Source organism: Octopus sinensis, linkage group LG3 (assembly GCF_006345805.1).
Source record: "Octopus sinensis linkage group LG3, ASM634580v1, whole genome shotgun sequence".
In the NCBI taxonomy this organism is placed as follows: Eukaryota; Metazoa; Mollusca; class Cephalopoda; order Octopoda; family Octopodidae; genus Octopus; species Octopus sinensis.
Window position 1 is genome coordinate 160,694,274 of NC_042999.1, and position 25,116 is coordinate 160,719,389.

Here is a 25,116-nt window from a genome sequence, read left to right on the forward strand (position 1 = left end):
AAAAAAACCTCCTCGTCGAAACAAAATTCCAGAAGAAAACCAAAACTTTCAGATAGGGACTGTTGGACTCTTGCCCGAATTGTTAGAAAGGATCACAAAAATACAGCTCCCAAAATTACTGCAGAGCTTAATGACCACCTCGAGAACCCAGTTTCCACAAAAACTGTTCGCTGGGAGCTGTACAAAGCTGGATTTCATGGGAGATCTGCAATCAGAAAACTACTACTTTCAAATACAAACGTTGCAAAGCATTTAGTCAAGCAACTTGACCCCAGGACTTATTCTTTGTAAGCCCAGTACTTATTCTATGGGTCTCTTTTGCCAAACCGCTAAGTGACAGAGACACAAATACACCAGCATCGGTTGTCAAGCAATGCTAGGGGGTCAAACACAGACACACAAACATACATGCACATACATATATATACATATATACGACGGGCTTCTTTCAGTTTCCGTCTACCAAATCCACTCACAAGGCTTTGGTTGGCCCGAGGCTATAGTAGAAGACATTTGCCCAAGGTGCCACGCAGTGGGACTGAACCCCGAACCATGTGGTTGGTAAGCAAGCTACTTACAAACAGCCACTCCTGTTACTATATTTCAGTTGAAATACATTGCCTTCGCTTCAGTTAAGTTTGAAAATAATGGAAAATTTAGTTGCTACTAAGCTGGCGTTTGGAATACTAAGATGAAATTTTGATGGAAGGTTTCAACACAGGTGACTTTATAAAAGAAAGCTTGTACCATAGAACTGAGAATGGTCTCTCAAGAGGGTTAAACAAATTTCAGGTATAATATAATTAAGGCGGCGAGCTGGCAGAAGCGTTAGCACGTCGGGCGAAATGCTTAGCGGTATTTCGCCTGCCGCTACATCCTGAGTTCAAATTCCGCCGAGGTCGACTTTGCCTTTCATCCTTTCGGGGTCGATTAAATAAGTACCAGTTACGCACTGGGGTCGATATAATCAACTTAATCCGTTTGTCTGTCCTCTCTGTGTTTAGCCCCTTGTGGGTAGTAAAGAAATAGGTATAATATACTCATTATATATTATCTGAAATAGATGTACACATTTTAAAAACATTTTCTTACAAATAGAAAGTTGTAAGGATTTTACAAATACCAACTGAGATAATTTATACATATAATATTGATTGGTTTTTTTTTAGAAAAGAGAGTCTTCACATTGATACTTGTGTAATTCTACAAAAGGGACCAATGATTTCAACTGGGAATGAACAAACTGGGATATAGTTCTAGTATTGTGCTAAGGAGCTATAGAGGATCCATAAAGTAACTGCTCTACTCAAAATATCATGAATAAAATTTTTTACCTGACTCGAAGTATACATGATGAACTGCCAACTTTCAATGAAACTCTATTTTCTTCTGTAGTGGACCCTTCATATAATGCCTGTGTTGTCTGAAATAATGAAATATCCAACACAAACATTATATATATATATATATATATCATATTATATTAGAGATAAACCACTATTAGGCAAATCAAACAGTGAAAAACATAAGCCAATACATAAAATTAATTTAAAATATAAAGGTTAAAAATAAAAAATTATTTAAATAATTTAAACTTATAAATTTAATATATATATATACAAATATTAAATTTAAGTTTATTCGTAAGATACTACTTAGCAATAGATTTATGTTTGATAGCAAATATACGAGGTGTCTAAAGTTAGGCTTTTGTATATACATGTATTAATAGTATTAATTGTAGTTTTAAATTTCTTATAATTAAAATTAGATAAACTTTGATAAACTTAGATATGTTTTGACTAAAGATTGGTCCAGGTCATGTCTAACTTAATATATATATAGGCACATTTGTTGTTGAAAATGCAACTAGATTTAAAAAACTTGTAATTGTTTTTAAATAAATTTATTTACATATACACCGAACTAGTTTCAACAATATTTTTTGTTTATCAATGGTAACACTGTAAAGGCTGTAAGATATGACGGCTGCAATAGAGACTATAAATCCATGGCCAGCATCATCATCATCATTGTTCGACCGTGGTCGAGACAATGGAATTTACCATGCTACGCCAGACTTCACGGTCCATCATGGCATTACTGAGGTCCTGTTGCTGGATGCCTGTATCCCTGGAGATTACATCAGGGTAGGAGAGTGTGCACCCTCTGGTATTGCGAGTACATGGCTTCCAGAGGAGAAGAGTAAAATTACCTCTTTTTCAGCTCTACAACAATGTCCAGCAAACTGAACTCTCCTACCTTTCACAAGAGATGGCCAGCAGGAAGGGACAAAACAGGGATTCTATTCACAAGCTGGAATTCATCCAACAACTGCAGGACAAGGTGATGGTAGATTCAAGAAAAGGGATCCAGGCTTTGGTGAGAGAGACGGTTGTTGGAGTCACTACCATGAAGCTGGCCTTGAACGAGCACCTTTGCTACCACTCATACAAGAGATAAATTCTGTCAGTCAAAGACAAGGAGAACTGCTTGACAATGGCAAAGAAGCTCATGAACAAGCTGACACATCCTGTTGAGCCAGGGATGATTTGGTTCTTCTCAGATGAAAAGAATTTCTACCAGAGCCAGTTGCACTCAGAACAACAGCTGGCTTGCTTACAATCCATGTGATATCTCATATATCATGAAAACCAAGTTCCCCAAAACTATGATGACCTTTGGGTGTGTCTCCAGTGAAGTTGACATCATGCCACCCCGCATCCTAGACTCAATTCAGAAAGACTTCCGCCCATCCCCACCCATTTTCTCGCAAATTTTTTGGATACGGAGGTTCTGGAAAATTGCCAAAAATCGACAGTTAAATTCCACCCCCGCTTTCCTGACTAATTCTTCAATTTTGACTTTTTTCCCGAACATTAACCCTAACCGTAACTACAGAAATGTTTTGAAATTTTTGTCCAAATCATAATGTCTGTATTTTTCCACATTTTTAGAAAAAAAAGAAATGTCAAACCATCCAACCCATGCCAGCAAAGAAGATGGACGTTAAATGATGATGACAATGACAACGATGGAAACAAAAAATCATAAACAGTGACAGGAAAGTATAAGACAGTTGATTGTCTTTCAGCCACAGGATGTTTCAAAGCAGATACAAAATTAAGTGACATCCTTGGAAGCAGTAAAATTACTTTTAGCCACTGCTAAAAGTAAACAAGTTACTCTTTACTCTCTTTTACTCTTTTACTTGTTTCAGTCATTTGACTGCGGCCATGCTGGAGCACCGCCTTTAGTCGAGCAAATCGACCCCGGGACTTATTCTTTGTAAGCCCAGTACTTATTCTATCGGGCTCTTTTGCCGAACCGCTAAGTAACGGGGACGTAAACACACCAGCATCGGTTGTCAAGCAATGCTAGAGGGACAAACACACACACACATACATACATATATACGACAGGCTTCCTTCAGTTTCCGTCTACCAAATCCACTCACAAGGCATTGGTCGGCCCGGGGCTATAGCAGAAGACACTTGCCCAAGATGCCACGCAGTGGGACTGAACCCGGAACCATGTGGTTGGTTAGCAAGCTACTTACCACACAGCCACTCCTGCGCCTTGATTGCAATCTCACTTCCTTCCATTTCAAACCGAAGAAAAAAGTTACTTCAAGAACTGATTAATGTTATTGGGCCAATTCTGAGACCTGTTTGCTTAGTTGAGCTTGGAAGTCAATCATCATATGCCTTATGTATTGATTATAAAAGTCCACTATCTGACACATCATCACTGAGCTGACATCTTGTTCCCATCATTATCATCATCATCTTAATTCCCCCACCCTTCCCTGGAAAATGTCACAAAAGGTATACTCACAAAACTGGCATATGGACTTGTAGGAACAAATCGCAGCCCACTATTGATATTTTGATCGGGTGGCCGCACAAGATCTGATTTCAATAAGCTGTTTATTCGATCGACAATTGTTATGTCAACTTCAGATGTAAACTGACCCAACTCAAAGGACAGTTCTGTTTTGGGTATTGTGGATCGCTGTTGAGAAAACTGGTTGAAATAAAAGAAACTAGAATTAAGGTGTTTACAAGGGAGAAACTATGTAACAAACTGTAAATATAGTATTAGCAAATATTATAAGTTGAACAGGGCAATTCTGTTAAGTAACCAACATTAAGTAGACCTCCAGTTGATAACTTTATGTGGTTATTCAACCTTCTACAAATAATAACTCAATCTCCCTTAAGAAAGGAAGGATACATTGGACAATATTGTTATTAGTCATAAAAATTATCAAGAATTTGTAGAAAAGATCAATTTTCCTAATAATAGTATTCAGGGAATATACCAATCCTAAGTAACTTAACAGGGAAAAAATTGGGGTCAAATCCAATAAAAAATATTCACTCGGCAGGAGACGAAACTCACCTTTGTTCTGTTGACACTGACAGCAGACAGTTTTAGAGCTGGATTTTGATAGTGGAAACTATTATACATTGACTTGGAACTCATATTTGGAGGAGAGTGTTTAGCAAAGGTCAAAAGCTGAAAAAAATAAAAACTGATTTGGTAACATTATTTCTTCACTTATCAAAACAAAAAGCAACTGGAATACGTCCAAACATAATTAGTTATACACAAAGTTACTTATCTATTATAGCATCTATACCAGTCAATAGTGAAAAATACTGACCACATTGTAATCTATGTTAATTATTTGACTAATTGATCAATATTCTTTTTGATTGTATAAAACATTGGCAGGAAGTGATGTACATCAAATATAACCCCATGAGCTGCATTTAACACGTGTTATACATACATATTTCATTTTCTTGATGTGTTGTGTCTGTGTTTTCAAGTTTTTGAAAGTGTCTTCCTTACATGACCTGTATATTACAGTTTGATTATAATGTTCTGGTGATTATAACATTGTTCCCAGATAGATGTCACAAGCAAGTTGATGACATGGTTTCATACACTATGATTATTACATGAAAGATAATAGTTTAACATTATAACCTTTACGAGGCACATATACAGGGTCACAGGAGTTTCCAACATCATTAATAAAATAAATGCTCCTTTCTATGGAAGTAATCAATTAGTTAATAATCAAGGAAAGAAAGAGACATAGAGAGATAGAAAGCAAGTTTTAATGATATACGTTGAAAGAAAAATAAAGGAAAACTCTTAATATTCCTCCTGCACATACGTATATAACACAGCTAACTGCTGGATTATATGTGATGAGAAGTATCCATAAATGAACCATCAATAGGACTACTTTCAAGGAACAGGGAGGTGGGTAGGTTATTAGGTGTTGTGATCCTCATGACTTTCAGAAAAACACTGGCAGAATAATTTAAATAACTATGGTGCAGAGCTAAATGTGAAATATAAATAAGTTTTACCAAGAGTTTGTCACTAATGCAACACTGTTCATTATATTTAAATTATCCTCATGTCAGTCATTTGATGAACAATTAACAGTAGGTATCACTATGAATTTTTGAAAATATTTAAATGTAATTTCTACTGTATTTTTTCTTGGAGAGCATCTAAAAAGAAACATTTTGATAACACATTTGTGAAATTTAGATGCATATTTTAGGAAATATAACAAGTTGAATGGTCAAAAAATTGGTTGAAATTTTGCCTAATTTGCCTAAATGAATAATTAGCCATATTTGTGAGATCATCATACTATAATAGGCGTTATGTCCATCTGTCTGTTTCCTCTGCACGGTCAAATGGCTGGACCAATGGTCACAATGTTTGTTTTGGATTATGAAGGTGATAATCAGGAAGGTTTTTAGTGAAAAAAATGCGAAAAGTATTATTATTTAGTGGACACTGAATTTTATATTAGTAAATCACATTTGATTTTTTTTTTTTGTTAAAATTCCAGCGACAAGGATTAACTCTGGATTCCCCCACCATTAGATAGTTCATGAAGTTAGAGGGTTTAGATTTGCGATACTATCCCTTTATTTCCCATCATAGATGGGCAGATTTGCTATCTTACTATAATCTTACTATGTCTGTCTATCTGTCCGTCTATATTTCTGTCAATCTGCCCATATGTCTGTCTCTTGGTCTGTTCCCTCTTCACAGCCAGATAATTAAAAGGAATAATAGGATTCCAAAATTGGGTATTTAAAAGTTCAGTTGAATGACACCAGTACATACAAAACATACTCAGGTTTCACAGAAACAACTTCAAAATAAGACTCTATTCACACAAGAATTCCTTCAGGTACCTGAAAAACAGGTCAGTAACAAGCCTGGCCAAACACATATGAGAGTTAAAAGAAGCTGGTTCTCCCCCCCCCCATTTAAAATTTATTGGTCCCTATTACAGAACGCTACCCCATACAAGCATGGATTACACAGGAACTCAATGAGATGTCTGTTATATCTGAATGAGAAGTTTTCTATCCTTTTCCAGGATAAGCATGCTTAAGCTGTAAGAAAGAGCTAAATTTTTGCAGACAAGCTTCTAAGTACTTTATGAGCTGTCAAATGATTTCATATAGACAGCCTTTTTGCTCTTTACCATATTCCCTATTTAAAAAAAAAAAGCCATCAACTTTTTCACAAACTATTTCCCTCTTGATTGTTTTAAGTGATTCGGCTTTTCCACCACTCTATACAGCATTTCATCCTTGGTTTTTTTTCCAGTTGCCTTATATATGCATATTTTAAGCTCTTGTCCAGAAGGAATTTTTTAATATCATTATCATAATACCATTTGTGTATTCCTGAAGGTTTTGTGAATTCTGTTCAGTTTTTTCCATCATTATTTTATTATTTTCATGTTTCATTTTATTTTGCATGCTTTAGCTAGAACTTTAAATCTTTACAAAATTATATTTTTTATAAAATTAGTATATCAAACATGCAAACTTTTCAATAGCCACCAAAGTTACTGAGCAATTTTTAACTAAAATACTTGAAATTTTAATCATTTATAATTATTTTAGTCATCTCTAAATTATTTTCATTTATATATGAATACCACTTGTTTTCTCTCTTTGTCATTTTCTTGTTTGCGTATGTTTAACATACTTGTCTATTTCTATGAGCATATATAGATATTCTTTGTGCATGTGTTTGTATACTTTATATGTGTTAACATGAATCTATTTATATTTATTTGCTTGTTGTTTTGCATGTGTCTATGTATTTAGGCAGCATGTGCAATTATATATGTAGGTTTGTGTATTTGTTTTCATACATGCATGCTATTTTATGTGTATTATTAAGTGTTAGGTTTTTCACATGAAATGTCATATTTGAAAGGTAACAATAAAATGTTTTAGAAGTGTTAGAGAACTGATGTAGCAAAATCTCATAATTCAGGCTTTGCAACTTTTGGACGATAGCTTGAGGAGTGTGAGGACGTGCATTGTCATGAGCAAAATTAAGCCATCTCTATTCACTAGTCTGGGTTGCTTCTTTTTCAAATTCTCATGCATACAATCAATTCGCTGTTGCTGTTACTTGGCAATACGATGTTGCTGTTACCATTTTTTCTTGTTGCAAAAATGAATAATGAATAACTCCCTTCGCCCACCAGCATACAGTGACCACTAACTTTTTAGAGTGCAATGGTGGGTTTGGGTAGTGTTTAGGTGACTCTCCTGCATCTAATCACTGTCCTGTTTCCCTGTTGTTGTTGTTATAAAGAGTATCCATTTCTCATCACAAGTAATGATTTGATGCCAAAATGGTCTTTTTCCAGTTGAGAAAGCAATAAGGAGCACACTTTCTTGCAACCCATAATACTTCAGTTCTTTGGTCCTCACACTGCTGAACATAGGCAAACTTCCTCTTTTCTGCTTCTCCCTTGGCTAGATATACATGTCTCTTAGCTTCCCTTCTGGGTATCTGATACAGTTCCCTGCTACTCCCACTCTTCAAGGTCTGTTTCTCTGCTCTAATGGCCCTGTCTACAACAACATTCTACCACCACATTACCCTAGGTCTGGTTGGGACTTTGCACAACCCACAGATTTGGTCTGTGGCACTCAGCAAGCTGTCCTACAGGAATTCCCAATTTTCCTCTTTGTCACAAGTTCGTAGAAGCTCCTCCTTCTCATCAAATGTCTCAATTAGGATGACCCTAAATCTCTGACCATATGAAGGGTCTTTAAGCTTCCAAGTTCTTTTTTTCCAGACTGGTCTGCTTCTTGGCATCCTTCTGGCCTAGAGTCTAATGAAATTAATGATTAGTCTATGCTAGGAGATACATTCTTCACCAGGGAGTGTCTATGTATTTATGAGCAACCATGCATCTCGCTGCCTGGTGAGAATGAAATTGATCTGGCTAGTGTAGCTCCCCTGATTGGTAGATTATCAGGTGGCTGGTTGGCTTCCCGAAGTTGGTGTTGCCAATCAATAGGTTATTTGCAGCACAGAACTCCAGTAGCCTTGTTCCATTTTTGTTTCAAGAACCAATTCCATGGCCCCCATGTACACCATGGAAAATACCAGGCTGCTGTCTGACATACCTATTGAGGCCCCCAGCCACGAAGATGAGATCCTTGTCTTCGAGGTAGCCTGCAGAAGAACATCATAAAAATGGTCCTTCTGTCCATTTGGTAGGTCCACTTTTGGGGCATAGGTAGAGGTGATTGATACTATGCTATCCTACAAAACTAGCCTGAGCTTAAGCACTCTATTGCTCACTCTGATTACCTCTACCCATTTCTCTGCAAGAAGTATGCCCACATCATCTACCTCATTACTGTTACCTTCTCAGAAAATTTTATCTTGATGTGTCTTGCCTGTGAGGAACCTGGCTGAAGCTTTTCTCCACCTTACCTCTTGGATACAGCATACATCAATATGCCTCCATTCAAGCATATCAACATCTCACTAGACCTACCTTTCAATGTGCCTACATTGACACTACCAACCCTGAGAACTGGGAAAGGGGTGCGGGAGGGAACATGGGCAAGAAAGATGGTATTGGGCTCCTGGAAAGAAGGTTTCAGCAATCATTTGGTAACAGACATGTCACATCAGTTGGTCTTGCTTTAACTGACCATCATTCAAACATGTTAAAATTGTTGTCCCTATTGGTGGTGAGTATCATTGTATATATAAGCATTACTGTTGCAAAGATGCATTATCAACTATTGGCAATGTAAATTCTCAAACTGAACAAGAGATTGCCATGAAAACAACTGAGAAAAGTTCCATTTCAACTGCAAGTTCAACACCTAAACTAGAAATCTTCATAAAAACAACTAAGAAAAGTTCCATTGAAAGATACCTGTTGTTTTTGTCCTGTTATTATTATCATTGTTTTGTTGTACTTATATTCGTGTGGCATCGTCCGTTTTTCTGTCCTTGTTTCGCATACATTCGATCCTTTTTCCAAGAAATCTATGCTCATAGCTTAGTTTTTCCTTGGGGCTGGCCGGATCGGAGCGATCTCAAGATTAATCAGCCGAAATTGCAAGGATGATCCAGTTCTTGACTAATGATTAGAGGCTTCGAATGACCTGTCCGTTTTTTGTGTCGTCTATTTGAATGTTTTGCGTTCTTGTCCGATTTTGTATTTTTATATATTTTTTTTATACATATATTATTGCGGCGTAACGTACACCTTGTTCTCTTATATATATAGGCACAGGTATGGCTGTGTAGTAAGAAGCTTGCTTCCTAACCACATGGTTCCAGCTTCAGTTTCACTGCATGGCACCTTGGGCAAGTGTCTTCTACCATAGTCTTGGGCCACCCAAGGCCTTGTGAGTGGATTTGGTAGACGGAAACTGAAAGAAGCCCATCGTATATATATATATATGTGTGTGTGTGTTTGTGTGTGTATGTTTGTGCCTGTGTTTGTCCCCCCAACATTGCTTGACAACTGATATATATATATGTATGTATGTATGTATGTAAGTATGTTTGTGTTTGTGTCCATGTTTGTCCCCCCACCATCAATTCACAACCAATGTTGGTATGTTTACATCCCTGTAACTTAGCGTTTCGGCAAAAGTGACCAATAGAATAAGTACTAGGCTTACAAAGAATAAGTCCTGGGGTCGATTTCTTCAACTAAAAGCAAGCGGGTGCTCCAGCAGGGCCACAGTAAAAAAAAAATGACTGAAACCAGTTAAAAAGAAAGAATACACACACAAACGTTTGAGTATAAAAAAAAATAAGAGAGAAACGTTTTAGTAGAAAATTAGAAAATGTGGTAAACATTTTTTTGTTTCTCCTGTTGACATATAAAATATTTCTTAAGGACTCTACAAAACTATTTGTGTTTTAAGTATTGAGAAAAGAAAGAAAATAAAGAAAGAACAGAAAAAGAAATTGCTAATAGCTTTTCTGCTTCCTAACTACAACTGATTTGCTCCTGATGACTATTGGGCATTTACATGAGAATAAAATTTACATTCATGGTAAATTAGTAGACTATTTGCCTAGTGGACACTGCTAATCCTAAAAAAGACTGTGTGCTACTTACTTCCTATCAATCACTAAACCACAGGTAGTATTCATTCACCTAGTGTTTAGCTGAGCAGTCAGGGAGGAACAGAAGACACAAAAACAACTTAGTAGGTGTGAGTGTGTGTACTCTGATATATACATATATATATATATATATATATATATACACACACACAATATTTACACCTGCTGAAAAGAAAACTACAAACACTTCCGATGAATTATTACGATGGATGTTATGAAATATGATCAAACTACAGACAAATTGATATCTCAAATTTAAACAATATAATGAAATTTTAATAATGTAATGAGGTAAGATTTAAATGATTCTTTATATGTATGTGAGTAATAGAGAGAGAGAGTAGAAGGATATTAGCAAGTGTTCCTATCTGGTTGTGTGTGTATACTAATAAGCAAATATCTGCCTTTTGAAAAGTGTATAGATATATGGCGGAATCCTGGTTTAAGTACTCCACATAACCACTCATAACTTTTGTAACTTTTGGGGATTTTCAGAAAAGTTTTGTGAATTTGTGTTCTAAACAGGAATTTATGGGAAAACAATCCTTTTTAATTTTTTAACATGACTACGCCATAAATCCTAAAAGCTCCATGGTTTTCTTAATTTTATTTTTTAAATAGGTGCACCATCATTCCATTAAATGTGTTTGCTGGGGAAAAAATATTGAAAAACATCAATACATGTCAGAATGACAAAGAAATGAGGAAGGTATCAGGTGATCATGAGATGTACTAAAAATAGCAGCTAAATCGCCCTTAAATCACACACAGAAAAAGTGTTTTTCTTTTTTACACGAACATATGAATTCCTGTATGTAGAACACAAATTTGCAAAAATTTTCTGAAAATTCCCCAAAAAATAAAAAGTTATGAAGGGTTATAGGAATGCTTGCACCAGAATTCTGCCACACATACAACTTTCTTGAATATTTCTAAATATATATATATGGAAGATACAAAATTTTTTATTAATCACTACAATTGTTTTGACCCACCTAGCATTGATTCCTCACAGGTGAGGTACTTAACAACAGGTTCAGGAGCATTTGAAGGTGCAGATGTGTCTCTTTGGGTGATAAATAAACATAACTCATTATATATATATGATTTATCTATGTGTGTGTATTTGTATGAAAAACACAGCTTGGCAAGAGAGACAAGATGAATAAAATGACAGAATAACTTTATTTTATCTAAGTACTGGAGTCAATAAACATACCCACACACATACACACAGAGGGTATTTGGGCTAAATTTGATATTTTGCATAAAAGGAAGAGAAAACACAATATCCCATCTAAAAATAAAAGTATTTTTAAAATCAAATATATCAGCAAGATTATATCTGAGAGATAACAGTTTACTTAAAGTAGCTGCCTCAACTTCCACACACATACTCAAGCCAGCCCCAGAACCCAACACATATTCTTCAATGTGTTCCTGGGAAGATCTATAAACACCTTCTTAATCTTGGTCATCAGCTTGGCCTTGGTGTTGCAGGTAGACTATACCCCCCACACATAGTCATCCATGGGATTACAATCAAGGGAATTAGAAGGCCAGAAATTCCCCAACAACTACTTCTGACTCTTTCCGGAAGTATAGCAAGGAGCCGAATCCTACATCCAGCCTTCCAGCAGCAACCCTCGCCAGCTAGGGATTGATCACAGTCTCCAGTAGCTTAACATAGCTGTCTGATTTAAGCCTGAGGCCCTGTTCAAAGATGTGGGGTGGCATGATGTTATCCTCACTAGAGACACACCTGAAGGTGTGGGATATTACATGGATTGTAAGCAGGCCACCTGTTCTTCTGAATGTTGTGCAACAGATCCTGGCAGAAATTCTTTTTATTTGAGAAGATCCAGATCATCCCTGGGTCAACAGGATATGCCAGCTTATTCAGGAGCTTCTTGGCCACTGTCAAGCAATTCTCCTTAGCTTTAGTTGTCACAATTTGTCCCTTGCACCTCTTGTACCAGTGGTAGCAAAGATCCTCATTCGGGGTCAGTTTGATGGTGGCGACTCTAACACATCTCTCTCTTGTTTCACACAATTATAATATTTATATAAAATTTTGAAGTACTGAAATATGCAGATGTGCTTCACAAGGACATAGCTTGGATTATAACCCTATCTACATATATATATATATATATATAAACAACTTATAAATAAGGACAAACGAAAAAATTTCTAATGCCAAATATACCGAAAATTGGACATATTGTCCATAACCATATAATTTTTCACAATACGCATGCTACTCGAAAAAAAGCCGACAGAAATTTCTAAAAAATTTCTAAAAATATATATATATTTCGTTTTGGATTTGGTTTACAAGATTCTTTATGTGAGTTTGTGTGTTGAACTATATTCTGTTGTGTCTGGGGAGAGTCATTTTCTTTTTGTGCCTTATAATTTAACACACTCACTGGTAAAATTTCCACTTATTTCTTATTTTTATTTTCCTAAACTTTTCGTTGCGTCTTGCAAGACTATCTGCCTTTTTCCATTGTGGGAAATGAAAAGAACTAAGACTCTACTATCCTGTTCATGGAATTCCAATGATATGTATTTCTTTATTACCCACAGAAGGGACAAACAAGGACAGACATAGATATTAAGTCGATTACATCGACCCCAGTGCATTACTGGTACTTAATTTATCGACCCCGAAAGGATGAAAGGCAAAGTCGACCTCGGCGGAATTTGAACTCACAACGTAACGCAGACGAAATACCGAAAAGCATTTCACCCGGCATGCTAACGTTTCTGCCAACTCGCTGCCTTACAATGAATTCCAATGATATCATGTAGCTTCAGCATGTTTCAGCCTCTGCATCAGTGGTGCTGGACATCCACTTTCAACCAGACCTTGGTAATAATACATGAATGTCAGACATGCTCATCATGGGACTCCCCATACATCATTACAACTCTACACTTTGTAACCTTGGATTTTTCCACCATGGATGACAAAGAAAATTAGAGCTGCCCACATCTTATGTAGAGGCCTATTGAAGTGAAGTTTCATGGGATACCCTCTTACCTTTCAGCATACAATGCCAATAACTGCAGGAGTCTTGGGAGCAGTTTGTGTTAATAGACCTATGCCTTGTGTTTTCCTTGGAGCCCTGGTCTTTCAATCCTCCTCAGTCACTCCTCTGCTTACTGTCAGGGAGTGAATTGTCAAAGCCCTTCCAAGGCATTTGATCAGATTTTGCTTTGTTGATGGAATAGCTTCTCCTTGCACTAAATGTAGCTACATGTGAATCATTCACAATTTTTTTCCTCTGTCTTCCTTTCTATTGGACTTTCCTCTTTTTCTGAAGAAGAGCGTTTGCTCAAAATGTTAAACCATCTTTCTTTCCTTCCCTGAGCGTCTACTAATACTTTACATGTACCACGTCCTCACGTTGTTGATTTTTTGTCTTCGTTCTTCTTTTTTTGGATTTACTATATATATATATATATATATATATATCTGTTTTATAGATACCATTTTGTAACAATAAGCTAATACTAATTTGTTTAATTTGAGACTGTTGTTTGTAGTTATAAGCAGGAATTAGCATAATGGACATATGCTTATGTTTCACTCCTGCTCATTTCAATTGATTCCCAAGCAGACACTGAATTGTACTGCCCAAGTGCTGGAACCATAGAGATATCCATTTTGTAGCAGATGGTGGTGGAAATGTTTATTTGATAGGCTTGCTTGTGAATTTTCTATGTCCTGGGATTTTGTAATTCTCAGTTGTCCTTCATTTTCATAAAGCTGAAAGTGTTTATGGATTCGTGGTTTATGATGATTACCTATATTGATATTGATTGATTTACTTCATAGACAATCTCATTAGGCTTGGATTTCATCTATATAATGATTTCTAGTTTTGACATATGTATATATATATATATATATATATATATATATATATATACACACACACACACACGTGTATTTGTATGACAATCTTCAAATGTGGACATATTATTAGAATGCTGTATACAGCAGTATTTATCTGAAGAAATTCTCTAATAAAGACATACATTCCTAAGAACACAGTCAAATATCACTAGCAGAGGAGAATCAGCTGGCATCAGCATCGGAACTGCCACATCACAGGATTTCAGTGTACATGCACTTCTTCAGTGGCAGACATCCACTAATCACATGCCAGCCAAGTTTCACTGTTAATGGTATATTTATAAAATAACAATGATTTTTCAGTCACTGATGTCACAAGTATGCAACAGGCTCCTTCAAAGATAGATATAAGTGACAAAAGTAGTATTAACATCAAATGACAATTTTATATCCTACTTAATGTAGATATATTATTAGAATGCTATATACTGCAGCACTTTCCTTGAGAGATTCTCTCATATAGATGAACAGTGCTAAGAGCACAGGCATATACTGCTTATGTCGCTGGTATTTGTTTTTAAAGTGACTGCTTGTTATTTATGACATCAGTGAAAGAACAGTCACTCTCATTCTATATATTGTTGGCAATGAGACTTGGATGCCATGCAGTGAACAGATACCTGCCACAGAAGAAGCAAACATGAAATTATGAGATCTGGTGATTCAGGCACCCATGTCAAATGATTCTCATCTGCTAGTGGATATTGATATTGTAAATTCATCATTATGTGCAAAATTTTTTATATACTTCGTATTGAGGTTTTATAATAAGTCACATTTGTATTTGTCAGCTAGCCCTATTGTTAACACATACAACATGAAATATATACTACTTGCATCCTTGAAAACATTTTATCTCTCATACAGGTGACACATGGAAATTACGCATTCCAAAATGAAATTCAACCAACTGCATATAATTTGGATATTACAATTCCAGGTAGCTGCTTCAGCTTTCAATGAAACAATTAACATCAAACACACTTGTTATATCAATAACTTTACAATTTTCTGCAAAAACATTGATTTACATAATAAAAACTTAAACTTTGAACAGCTCAATGGCACATATATGTTATATCTTATCGGAACAAATCTACACTCTCTACAGGAGAATGTTTTCAATGGTACTCAAATTAAGCACTTATCAATATCTGACAATCCATTAACAGTAATTGACAAAAATGCATTTGGTGGACAAGAAGAATTCTTGGAAAGCTTAGAGCTATCAACAACAGATACAACAGAACTAGTTGATTTTACAGCCCTTCAAAACCTGTATAACCTTGAAACTCTTGAAATTGAGAATTTCTATATGAACCAGAATTTAAACAATTTTACTTCTGATAAGCTAACTAAACTGACAAAACTCTCTTTAATAAACAATAAAATTAAATTCTTCAGCACAAAAGCTTTTGTACATTTGGGGAATTTAACCCAACTTCACATTACAAAAAATGAATTGGAAAAAATACCACTTCCAGAAATCTTCAAATATTTACACAACTTACAACATCTTGACATGACAGAAAATGCTATCGAAGAAATAAGTATGGGAAATTTGCAAGAAAATAGAAAACTAGAAAATTTGTATTTAATACAAAACTCTATCTCAAGAGTTGATGAATTTGCATTTCAAAATATTGAGAACAGCCTTCAACATTTAGACTTAAGTATAAACACAATTACAGAAGATCATCTGAAACATTTTAAAAACCTTTCAAAACTTGAAACCCTCAACTTCAATTACAATAGAATTAAAAGTCTATCAGGCGACATATTTCAAAATATGAATAAACTGAAAACCTTGTCAGTGACAAATAACCAACTTACTAAATTGCAAAAAACACATTTAAAAGGTTTAATTAATCTTAAAGAACTATCTCTAAAGAAAAATCAATTGATCATTGAGGCCACAACAATGACTGAAGTGCCTCTCTTAGAAATTTTATATTTGGATAATCAAAATCTAAAAGGAACTATGGAAATAAAATGGTTAGAAAATACCAGTGGAACACTGAAAAAATTATCGTTAAAAGGCAATAGTTTTAATAACATAGATCTTTGGACAGCAATTAAAACATTACCACATTTGGAATTCTTGGATCTTTCCAAATGTAATCTAGCAGTAATCCCTGCTTTTGCATTTGAACAGAACTCAAAGCTAAAAGCCATAAAGCTAAATGACAACAAATTAGAGAGTTTAGAGGAAGGTGCATTTCAAGGTCTACAAAACACTTTAGAGTCTATTAAACTCAGCAAAAACCAGCTCCAAGTTGTGGACGAATGTGTTTTTAATAATTTCAACTGGCCAGAAAAGGAATATTTCAATATAGACCTCAGCAATAATAAACTGGTGTGTAATTGTTCTCTTCATTGGCTTCAAGTTCAGGTGCAAGAGTTTATTAAGAAATCTAATGATGTCTTTTTATCTGTTAATTACTGGAAGTGCCTCACTGCTAATGGAGAGGAATTGATTGCAACTACAAATTTGACCTGTGATAGTAATACAACAGTTTGCCAAGACTTTGGATCAAGATATACAACACAAACTGCTCAAGTAATTTCAACAGTTGAATTATCAACTATTGGTAATATAAGTACTCAAACTAAACAAGAGACCTCCATGGAAACAACCAAGGAAAGTTCTATTTCAACTACAAGTTCAACACCTAAACTAGAGACTGCTACGAAAACAACTGAAGAAAGTGGTCTGTCAACTACAAATTCAATTACCAAAACAACTCCAAAACCTTTTCAGAAACCTAACATTACAATTAAACTTTACAGAGAGGCTTCAAATGTTAAAATATCATGGAATATATCAGATCTATCCAGGGTAAGGTATTTTATTTTACAAATTAAGGAAATTCTTCCTAATCAAGAAAGGAAAGCTCAATCAGTACTAATACACAAATTAACACAATTCCATATATATCCATATTTAAACAGTGAATCAATAATACATATTTGTATCATTGTTAATATGACTGCTAATAGCAATTTAATTGATGCCTGTGATACTTTACGCCCAAAAGAAAAAGAGCACAGCCCAAGTACGAGCAGCAAAAATACATTAGAGATAGGACTAGGAATTGGTGTATTTGTTGCACTTTTAATCCTTGTTATTTTACTCTGTGTATTATACAGAAATCGTAAAAACAATAAGAAACATATATATGAAGAACCTACAACTCCAGAAAGGACACAAGCCAATTTAACACCAAAAACTAAACGTTATACAAGAAAAAAACCAAATGAAACTAAAGTGCCAACCATTTCTGTAATATCTCATGGTCAAGTTCAGCCAGATCAACAGCTTTCTGCAGGAAGCTACCAATATTTGGATAACCCTGGTTTTACACTAGGTGAAAAATATGAAGAAATTCAGAACCCCCAAATTGTGCAAGATAAAGCAATAGACAATAAGGAAAATATAAGGAATGGTGGTAAGAAAAGTACTTTCCAAGATCAATCATTACCTATAAATAATTTACCTGCACAAAGAGAATCACATTTGAATCATGCACAAAGACCTTTACCAAGTCTTCCAAAGAATGAAGATGGTAATATTTCAAGCAATAAAAATGAAATTATTTATACCACACTTGAACTGGTAGAAAGTGATGTATAAATATGAACTTTTAAAAGTCATCGTATTTCAGTATTATTCACTGTTTTAGTCATTAAGCTGCAAGTATACTGTCCATTATTATTTGAATTTCCTGCATTGAAGGAAATATAGTTTTAAATATAATTTATTTTGCATTCCTGTTCTGTCGCTTTTAAAGGTTGTATTGTTTTTCATATATTCAATATTTTTCATATATTCAATACCAATACACTAAATCAGTTTTTACAGAGCTGATGGCAGCTAAATAGCAACCTATATGACAGAGAATGGTGTTACTTTATTCTCATTATGGGGGTTCAACTTCTACAGTAAGGATAAATTTTGTTAGTTAAAAATGGAAGGAGACAGCCTGGTCTATTTGAATTTTTTTTCCTTCGCACATTTAAAAAAAAAATTATATTCATTACACTGGCTAAAATATATTTGTAACTCTTTTACTGTATGTAAGAATTTTGTTGTCACCTGATCAGAATAACTTGAAGAGACAGTCTGGCCTATTTGAGTTTTTTTTCCTTAGCACAATATATTTAAATATCATTGGTTTGTAAAAAAGTAAATTAGATGAAACTATGCTGATGAGGTCTAATAGACTGAAACATATCCATAGTTCTTATTTGCCAACAAAATCAGGCTTTTCTCTCAGCTTGTAGAGAAATTAATTCTTAATTTCTTGAAATTCTCTTTTCATTAAGAGTGGTCAACATTTGTTCCAAGATTTATATTTACTTCTCCAACTAATAGGGAAATTTCAATTAAAAATATTTTTCAAATGGTATTTTATGTCATCCCCTTAACTTACTAAACTTTAATATTGTTCCTCATCAGTAGCTGGTATTCAGTTAAATACTAAATTTTATTTTCAACTGAAATTCATATTCTTTTCTTGAAATATATTTAAATATATATATTTAAATATCATTGGTTTGTAAAAAAGTAAATTAGATGAAACTATTTCATAGATATCCCAAGTAATTGATTTAAACTGTAGAATCCCTCACAAAAATTGAATTTGTTCAATGCAAAAGTAACACAAACTGTTGCCACTATAAAGTGATTTTATTTTGTTCACAGGTTTATGACAATATGAAAAAGTAAAGTTGTAAATCTTCCTCACAGTTGTTTGTAAATTAAGAAATAAGCTAATATCTACATCATCATCATCATCATCATTTAGCGTCCGCTTTCCATGCTAGCATGGGTTGGACGGTTCAACTGGGGTCTGTGAAGCCAGAAAGCTGCATCAGGCCCAGTCTGATCTAGCAGTGTTTCTACGGCTGGATGCCCTTCCTAACGCCAACCACTCCGTGAGTGTAGTGGGTGCTTTTTACGTGCCACCCGCACAGGTGCCAGACGGAGCTGGCAAACGGCCATGGACGGAGCTGGCATGGACGGATGGTGCTTTTTACATGCCACCAGCATGGGGGCCAGGCGAGGCTGGCAACGGCCACGATCAGATGGTGCTTTTTACGTGCCACCGACACGGGGGCCAGACGAGGCTGGCAACGGCCATGAACGGATGGTGCTACGTGCCACCGGCACGGGGGCCAGGCGAGGCTGGCAATGGACACGAACGGATGGTGCCATAATAATTATACAAATATACACTTGATACACTAGAAATAACAGTCAAACCTCTTTCAAATCATATCAATACATCTTTAAAAAGGACTAGGTAATGTAGTCTGCAAAATAGATTAAAATTTTTTAAAAATAAAATAAAATAAATGTGATGGTCACAGATCATAGTTCTGCTCATTCAGAGCTGAGCCGAGGTTAGATAACAATAATCTAAAATAATAAGAAAAACAGAAATCAAAAACTAAAAACAATTATATGAGAATCAAACCAAAAAGGAAGACATGAAAAGCTGCTTAGAAATTGCTATTTAGATTGAATACAGATTCAATAACAAATAATAATAATAATACTTTCTCGTACAAGTACAAGGCCTGTAATTTTGGGGGAGGGCGCTAGTCAATTGCATCAACCTTGGTGCTCAACTTGTATTCATTCTATTGACCCTGAGAGGATGAAAGGCAAAGTTGACATTGGCAGCATTTGAACTAAGAATGTGAAGGTGGACCAAATACTGCTGAGCATTTCACCCAGCATGCTAACTATTCTCCCAGCTTGCCACCTTATTACTGATGATGATAATAATAATAATAATAATAATAATAATAATAAATAATAATAATAATAATAATAATAATAAATAATAATAATAATAGTAAATAATAATAATAATAATAATAATAATAATAATAATAATAATAATAATAATAATAATAATGGGAAAAAGCACTGAAAAAGCTAAGTGTATGAAAACCCATGCTAAAACTGCTGCCTCAGCAAATACCCAAAGAGAGCTAATAATGCCAATGTTGACAAAGCCCTTATGGCTAGAGTATTCTGGCTTAAAATCAGAAACAGAAGGGTTTATCATAGCAGCCCAAGATCAATGCCTACCTACAAGGAACTACCAGGCTGACATATTGAAGAACGGCAGTAGCCCAACATGTCGTGTACATAAACAACAAAATGAAACCATCAATCATGTTGTCTCCAAGTGGAGTCTTTTTGTGCCTACAGAGTATCTCAACAGGCATGACAGAGCAGCACAGTATATTCACTGGGTAATGTGCAAAAACTTGGGTCTGCTCCATGGTAAAATCTGGTGGGAACACAAACCACCTCTGGTGATTCAAAATGATCACATCTCACTCCTCTGGAACTTCATTGTTCAAACTGACAGAAAGATAGATGCGAATAGGCCAGACATTATATTGAAGGACTTCAAACAAAAATCAAGCCTCCCCATTGACATAACTGTCCCAATTGACATAAATGTATCTGTCAAGACCAACCAAAAACTGAGCAAGTATAAAGATCTTGAAATAGAAATCAGCAAAATTTAGAACCTCAAGACTAAAATAGTACCTGTTGTCACAGGTGCTCTAGGATGATAGCGAAAGGGGCTGATTCCTACATAGGAAACCCCAAAATGGCAAAAATTCAAAAAATAGTGCTCATGGGAACTGCCCATGTCCTACATAAAATGCTGTCTACGTAATCCCAAATTTTAAAACAAACTAATAATAATAATAATAATCCTTTCTTATTTTGGCACAAAGCCATAATTTTGAGGGGAGGGGAATAGTCAATTACATCATCTCCAAAGGGTAAAAAGTAAAGTTGACCTTGGTGGAATTTGAGCTCAGAACCCAGAGGCAGATTAGATTACGCTAATCATTTTACTCAACAAATAATAATAATAATAATAATAATAATAATAATAATAATAATAATAATAATAATAATAATCCTAATAATCCTTTCTACTATAGGCACAAAACCTGAAATCTTTTGTGGGAGTGGAGGCCAGTCAATTAGATCAACCCCAGTATGCGATTGATACTTAATTTATCGATGCCAAAGGGTTGAATGGCAAAGTTGACTTTGGCAGAATTTGAACTCAGAACGTAGTGATGGGCAAAATACCACTAAGCTTTTTGTCCAGTTGCCACCATAGTAATAATGATGATGATGATGATAATAATAATAATAATAATAATAATACTTTCTACTAAAGGTACAAGGCCTGAAATTTTGGGGGAGGGGACTAGTCGGTTACATTGACCCCAGTGTTTTACTGGTACTTAATTTATGAACCCCAAAAGGATGAAAAGCAAAGTCAACCTCAGCAGAATTTGAACTCAGAACATAGCAATGAGTAAAATACCACCAAGCATTTTGTCCAGTGTGCTAACAATTCTGCCAGCTTGCTGCGTTAACACCAACAACAACAACAATTATAATAAATAGCTCTAGTGGATTCTGTAAGAACAAACAAGTTGCTATCTGCTCTTACAGAAGTAAATGGTGGTCTACTTGAGCTATTTCATAAGGTAGATAATAGGTCTCCACAAAATCAAATCAGTCTAACATCATCATACAATTAGCATCCTAACAATGCCTAAGCTATCTTTAACTCTTTAGCATTTAAAATAGCCATACCCAGCCCAAATATTCAACCCATTTTATGTTCAAACTAGCCACCTCTTACCCTTACCCAACAATGCCATTCTAAAAAGAATAACAAATAAATAAACACTCATATCATTGAAATCTCAAAGCTATGAGATAATGCATGACTAATTTTTAAAAATGTTAATAAATATTACATTTGATGGAATAATCTGAATGTTAAAGGGTTAATGTAGGCATGCTGTATGATGGTTTAGACTTTTACACATGTGACCTGACCCTATTTTATAAGTAGGTAGAAGATTTTTTTAAGGGAAATTTAGCCTCTACATTGATCAGGTTAATAAAATAAATGCTCTAATAGATGCTTAGGTACTCATCATAATGGTATAGTAGTTATTCTAGAAGTAATATAGTAACTAAAATGTTATGATTAATTGAACCTACTATCAAGAAAATAAATCTAATTTCAAATGAAAAGTTAATTACATCCAATATCTATTTTTGTTGTAGCCAAGGCAGTAAGCTGGGAGAACTGTTAGCACACTAGGCGAAATGCTTAGTAGCATTTCATCTATCTTCATGCTCTGAGTTCAAATTCCACCAAGGTTGTCTTTGCCTTTCATCCTTACAGGGTCAGTAAAATAAGTACCCCCTCCCCAAAAATTGCTGGCCTTGTACCAAAATTTGAAATCTATATCCATTTTTGGCTGTAGCCATGAAATACATGCACAAATTTACAAAAGGATCAAATCTGTTGAAAGCAAAAGATGAAAGTCAAGTCTTTTTTTAAAAGAACAATGCTTTTGAGTGGATTTCAGTTTAACCTTTTCGTTACTGTATTTATTTTGAGATGCTCTGTTTCTTTCAATTATTTTAAATATAACAAAGAATTTAGTAAAATAACTTAGTTATCATTAAGCTAGTATAAGGAACATAAATTGGGATTCAGGTTTGGTGGTTGATTTTTATTCAAAATTTATAAAAACAAGACCTTTGTACTACAGAGCCAGAGCCAGTTTTGGCCGGGTTGGTATCGAAAGGGTTAAATCCCAAGTAATAGAATTGGAGAAGCTAACGCTAAAACTTGAAAATCTTTTCAAATCAACAGATTCAGATTCTTTGGTAATTAAACTGTAAATAATCTGTATCTTAAAGAATCAACCTCTTACAAAAATGTACATAATGAAGTTATAAATAATAAGAACTTAGATGTCTAAAAACAACAAAAAACAAAATGAACTTTGCCAGATGAAAAACAAATTAAACATGAGTCTGCATGTATTACAGTTGTCTGTACTCGACAAAATGCCCCAGCATGGTCACAACCAATGACTGAAACCAGTAAGCAAAAAGAAAACAGTATACACTTCATGTTTCAATTGTATAAATCTTGAAGAATGGCAATTGTTAAAACCCATGTAAATATTTGAATAAATGATTAAAAATATAAATATTGATTAAAAATATAAAAAACAATTGGTTTTAATATTCATTTATTCATTTTATTTAATATTTACTTTTTTTTTATAATTTATTGAGAAAGAGTGAAAGTTATCTAGTCTTGCCAGTCTAGAAGAGACTGGGAGGTAGAGTAATATTACATTTAACATTTTATTTCAACTAATGAAACAATGAGTGAACTTCTGGGTGGTCTCTCAGACTGTTCAAAACAAAAACCAAATCTCTCAAACTATAATCTACCACACTCCTCTCCAGAAAACAGAATACATTAAACAAAGTAATTCTAGAAGTTCTATGTCTGAAGAAATACAAAATGAAGGGCAAAGTTAACATTCCAGCAATGACTATCCCATCCCTTTCTTAAGACATTGTGCAATGTATACCATCTTTTCAAGTTAGTAAGGTTTTGGCAGTTCTTTCTAGCTTGTCAAGTAATTACATAGAGGCTTATTTACTGACTTGAAAATATATTTGCTAATTTCAGTTAAGCCTATATTTAGAGACACAAGAACAGATTGAAGAAGGAAAACCCCATCCTGCAAGATATTCATACCTAACTGAAAATAATAAGCTTGTCAGACACAGCCAAGTCATCATTCATATTATCTTTTACTCTTTTACTTGTTTCAGTCATTTGACTGCGGCCATGCTGGAGCACTGCCTTTTAATCGACAACTCGACCCCGGGACTTATTCTTTTGTAAGCCCAGTACTTATTCTATCGGTCTATCTTTTGCCGAACCGCTAAGTAACGGGGACATAAACACACCAGCATCAGTTGTCAAGCAATGCTAGGGGACAAACACAGACACACAAACATATACACACACACACACACATATATATATATACATATATACGATAGGCTTCTTTCAGTTTCCGTCTACCAAATCCACTCACAAGGCTTTGGTCGGCCCGAGGCTGTAGTAGAAGACACTTGCCCAGGGTGCCACGCAGTGGGACTGAACCCGGAACCATGTGGTTGGTAGATAAGCTACTTACCACACAGCCACTCCTGCGCCTATATTGCAAACATATGAATATAAAAAAAAAAGATGACTAAACAAAAATAAAACAAAAGCAAGCATAGATTCCTACCTTCCAAACTTTTTAACTGTGAAATTAGGAAACCCAAATATAGAACTGCATATAATAGTCTTTATATATTAAGATTTCTATTTGACTGTCTACGTTTATATGTAGACTTTCCATTAAAAATGAAAACATTGTATTGTTCCTTTTAGAGCTTAAATACAGAGATGTATTGGATGAAACAGTAAAGTGGTAATAGAAGTTGCAAATAGTGTATATATGATGAAAGAATTGGATGCAGCCAAACAGGAAATTGTGATGTTAATAATAAAAAGAAGTTCCTAAAGTCATTCATAAAATTATGTCTACCATAAGGACTCATTTAACTGATGCCAATATAGAACTTTACAAAACGATCATCATCATCATCATCATCCTCGTTTAATGTCCATTTTCCATGCTAGCATGGGTTGGACGGTTCAACTGGGGTCTGGGAAGCCAAAAGGCTGCACCAGGCCCAGTCTGATCTGGCAGTGTTTCTACAGCTGGATGCCCTTCCTAACGCCAACCACTCCGTGGGTGTAGTGGGTGCTTTTTACGTG

At 34.9% G+C, this 25,116-nt stretch overlaps 2 protein-coding genes and 1 long non-coding RNA gene across 5 annotated transcripts in view; 2 read left to right on the forward strand and 1 right to left on the reverse strand.

Annotated features, from left to right (window-relative positions):
• LOC115209875 (autophagy-related protein 2 homolog B) overlaps positions 1-25,116 on the reverse strand; it is a 197,429-nt gene that overhangs the window by 92,005 nt on the left and 80,308 nt on the right. For both annotated transcript variants that reach the window (XM_029778451.2, XM_036501567.1), the window contains exons 13-15: positions 4,405-4,521; positions 3,838-4,026; positions 1,335-1,423 (exon numbers count right to left, since the gene is read on the reverse strand). In XM_029778451.2, coding sequence (XP_029634311.1) covers positions 1,335-1,423; positions 3,838-4,026; positions 4,405-4,521 — 395 coding nt within the window. The remainder of the gene's footprint in view (positions 1-1,334; positions 1,424-3,837; positions 4,027-4,404; positions 4,522-25,116) is intronic.
• Positions 8,748-23,413, forward strand: LOC118762648. 2 transcript variants are annotated; one of them, XR_004998414.1, is made up of 3 exons: positions 8,748-8,761; positions 22,816-22,839; positions 23,063-23,413. It is a non-coding gene; the product is annotated as an uncharacterized LOC118762648 (long non-coding RNA). The 2 variants fall into 2 exon arrangements; XR_004998413.1 differs by lacking the exon at positions 8,748-8,761 and having other exon boundaries at positions 22,134-22,839.
• Positions 10,417-18,052, forward strand: LOC115209876 (toll-like receptor 4). Its single transcript, XM_029778452.2, has 2 exons — positions 10,417-10,761; positions 15,266-18,052. The coding sequence occupies exon 2, from the start codon at positions 15,273-15,275 to the stop codon at positions 18,030-18,032; it is 2,760 nt and encodes a 919-aa protein (XP_029634312.1). The 5' UTR covers positions 10,417-10,761; positions 15,266-15,272; the 3' UTR covers positions 18,033-18,052.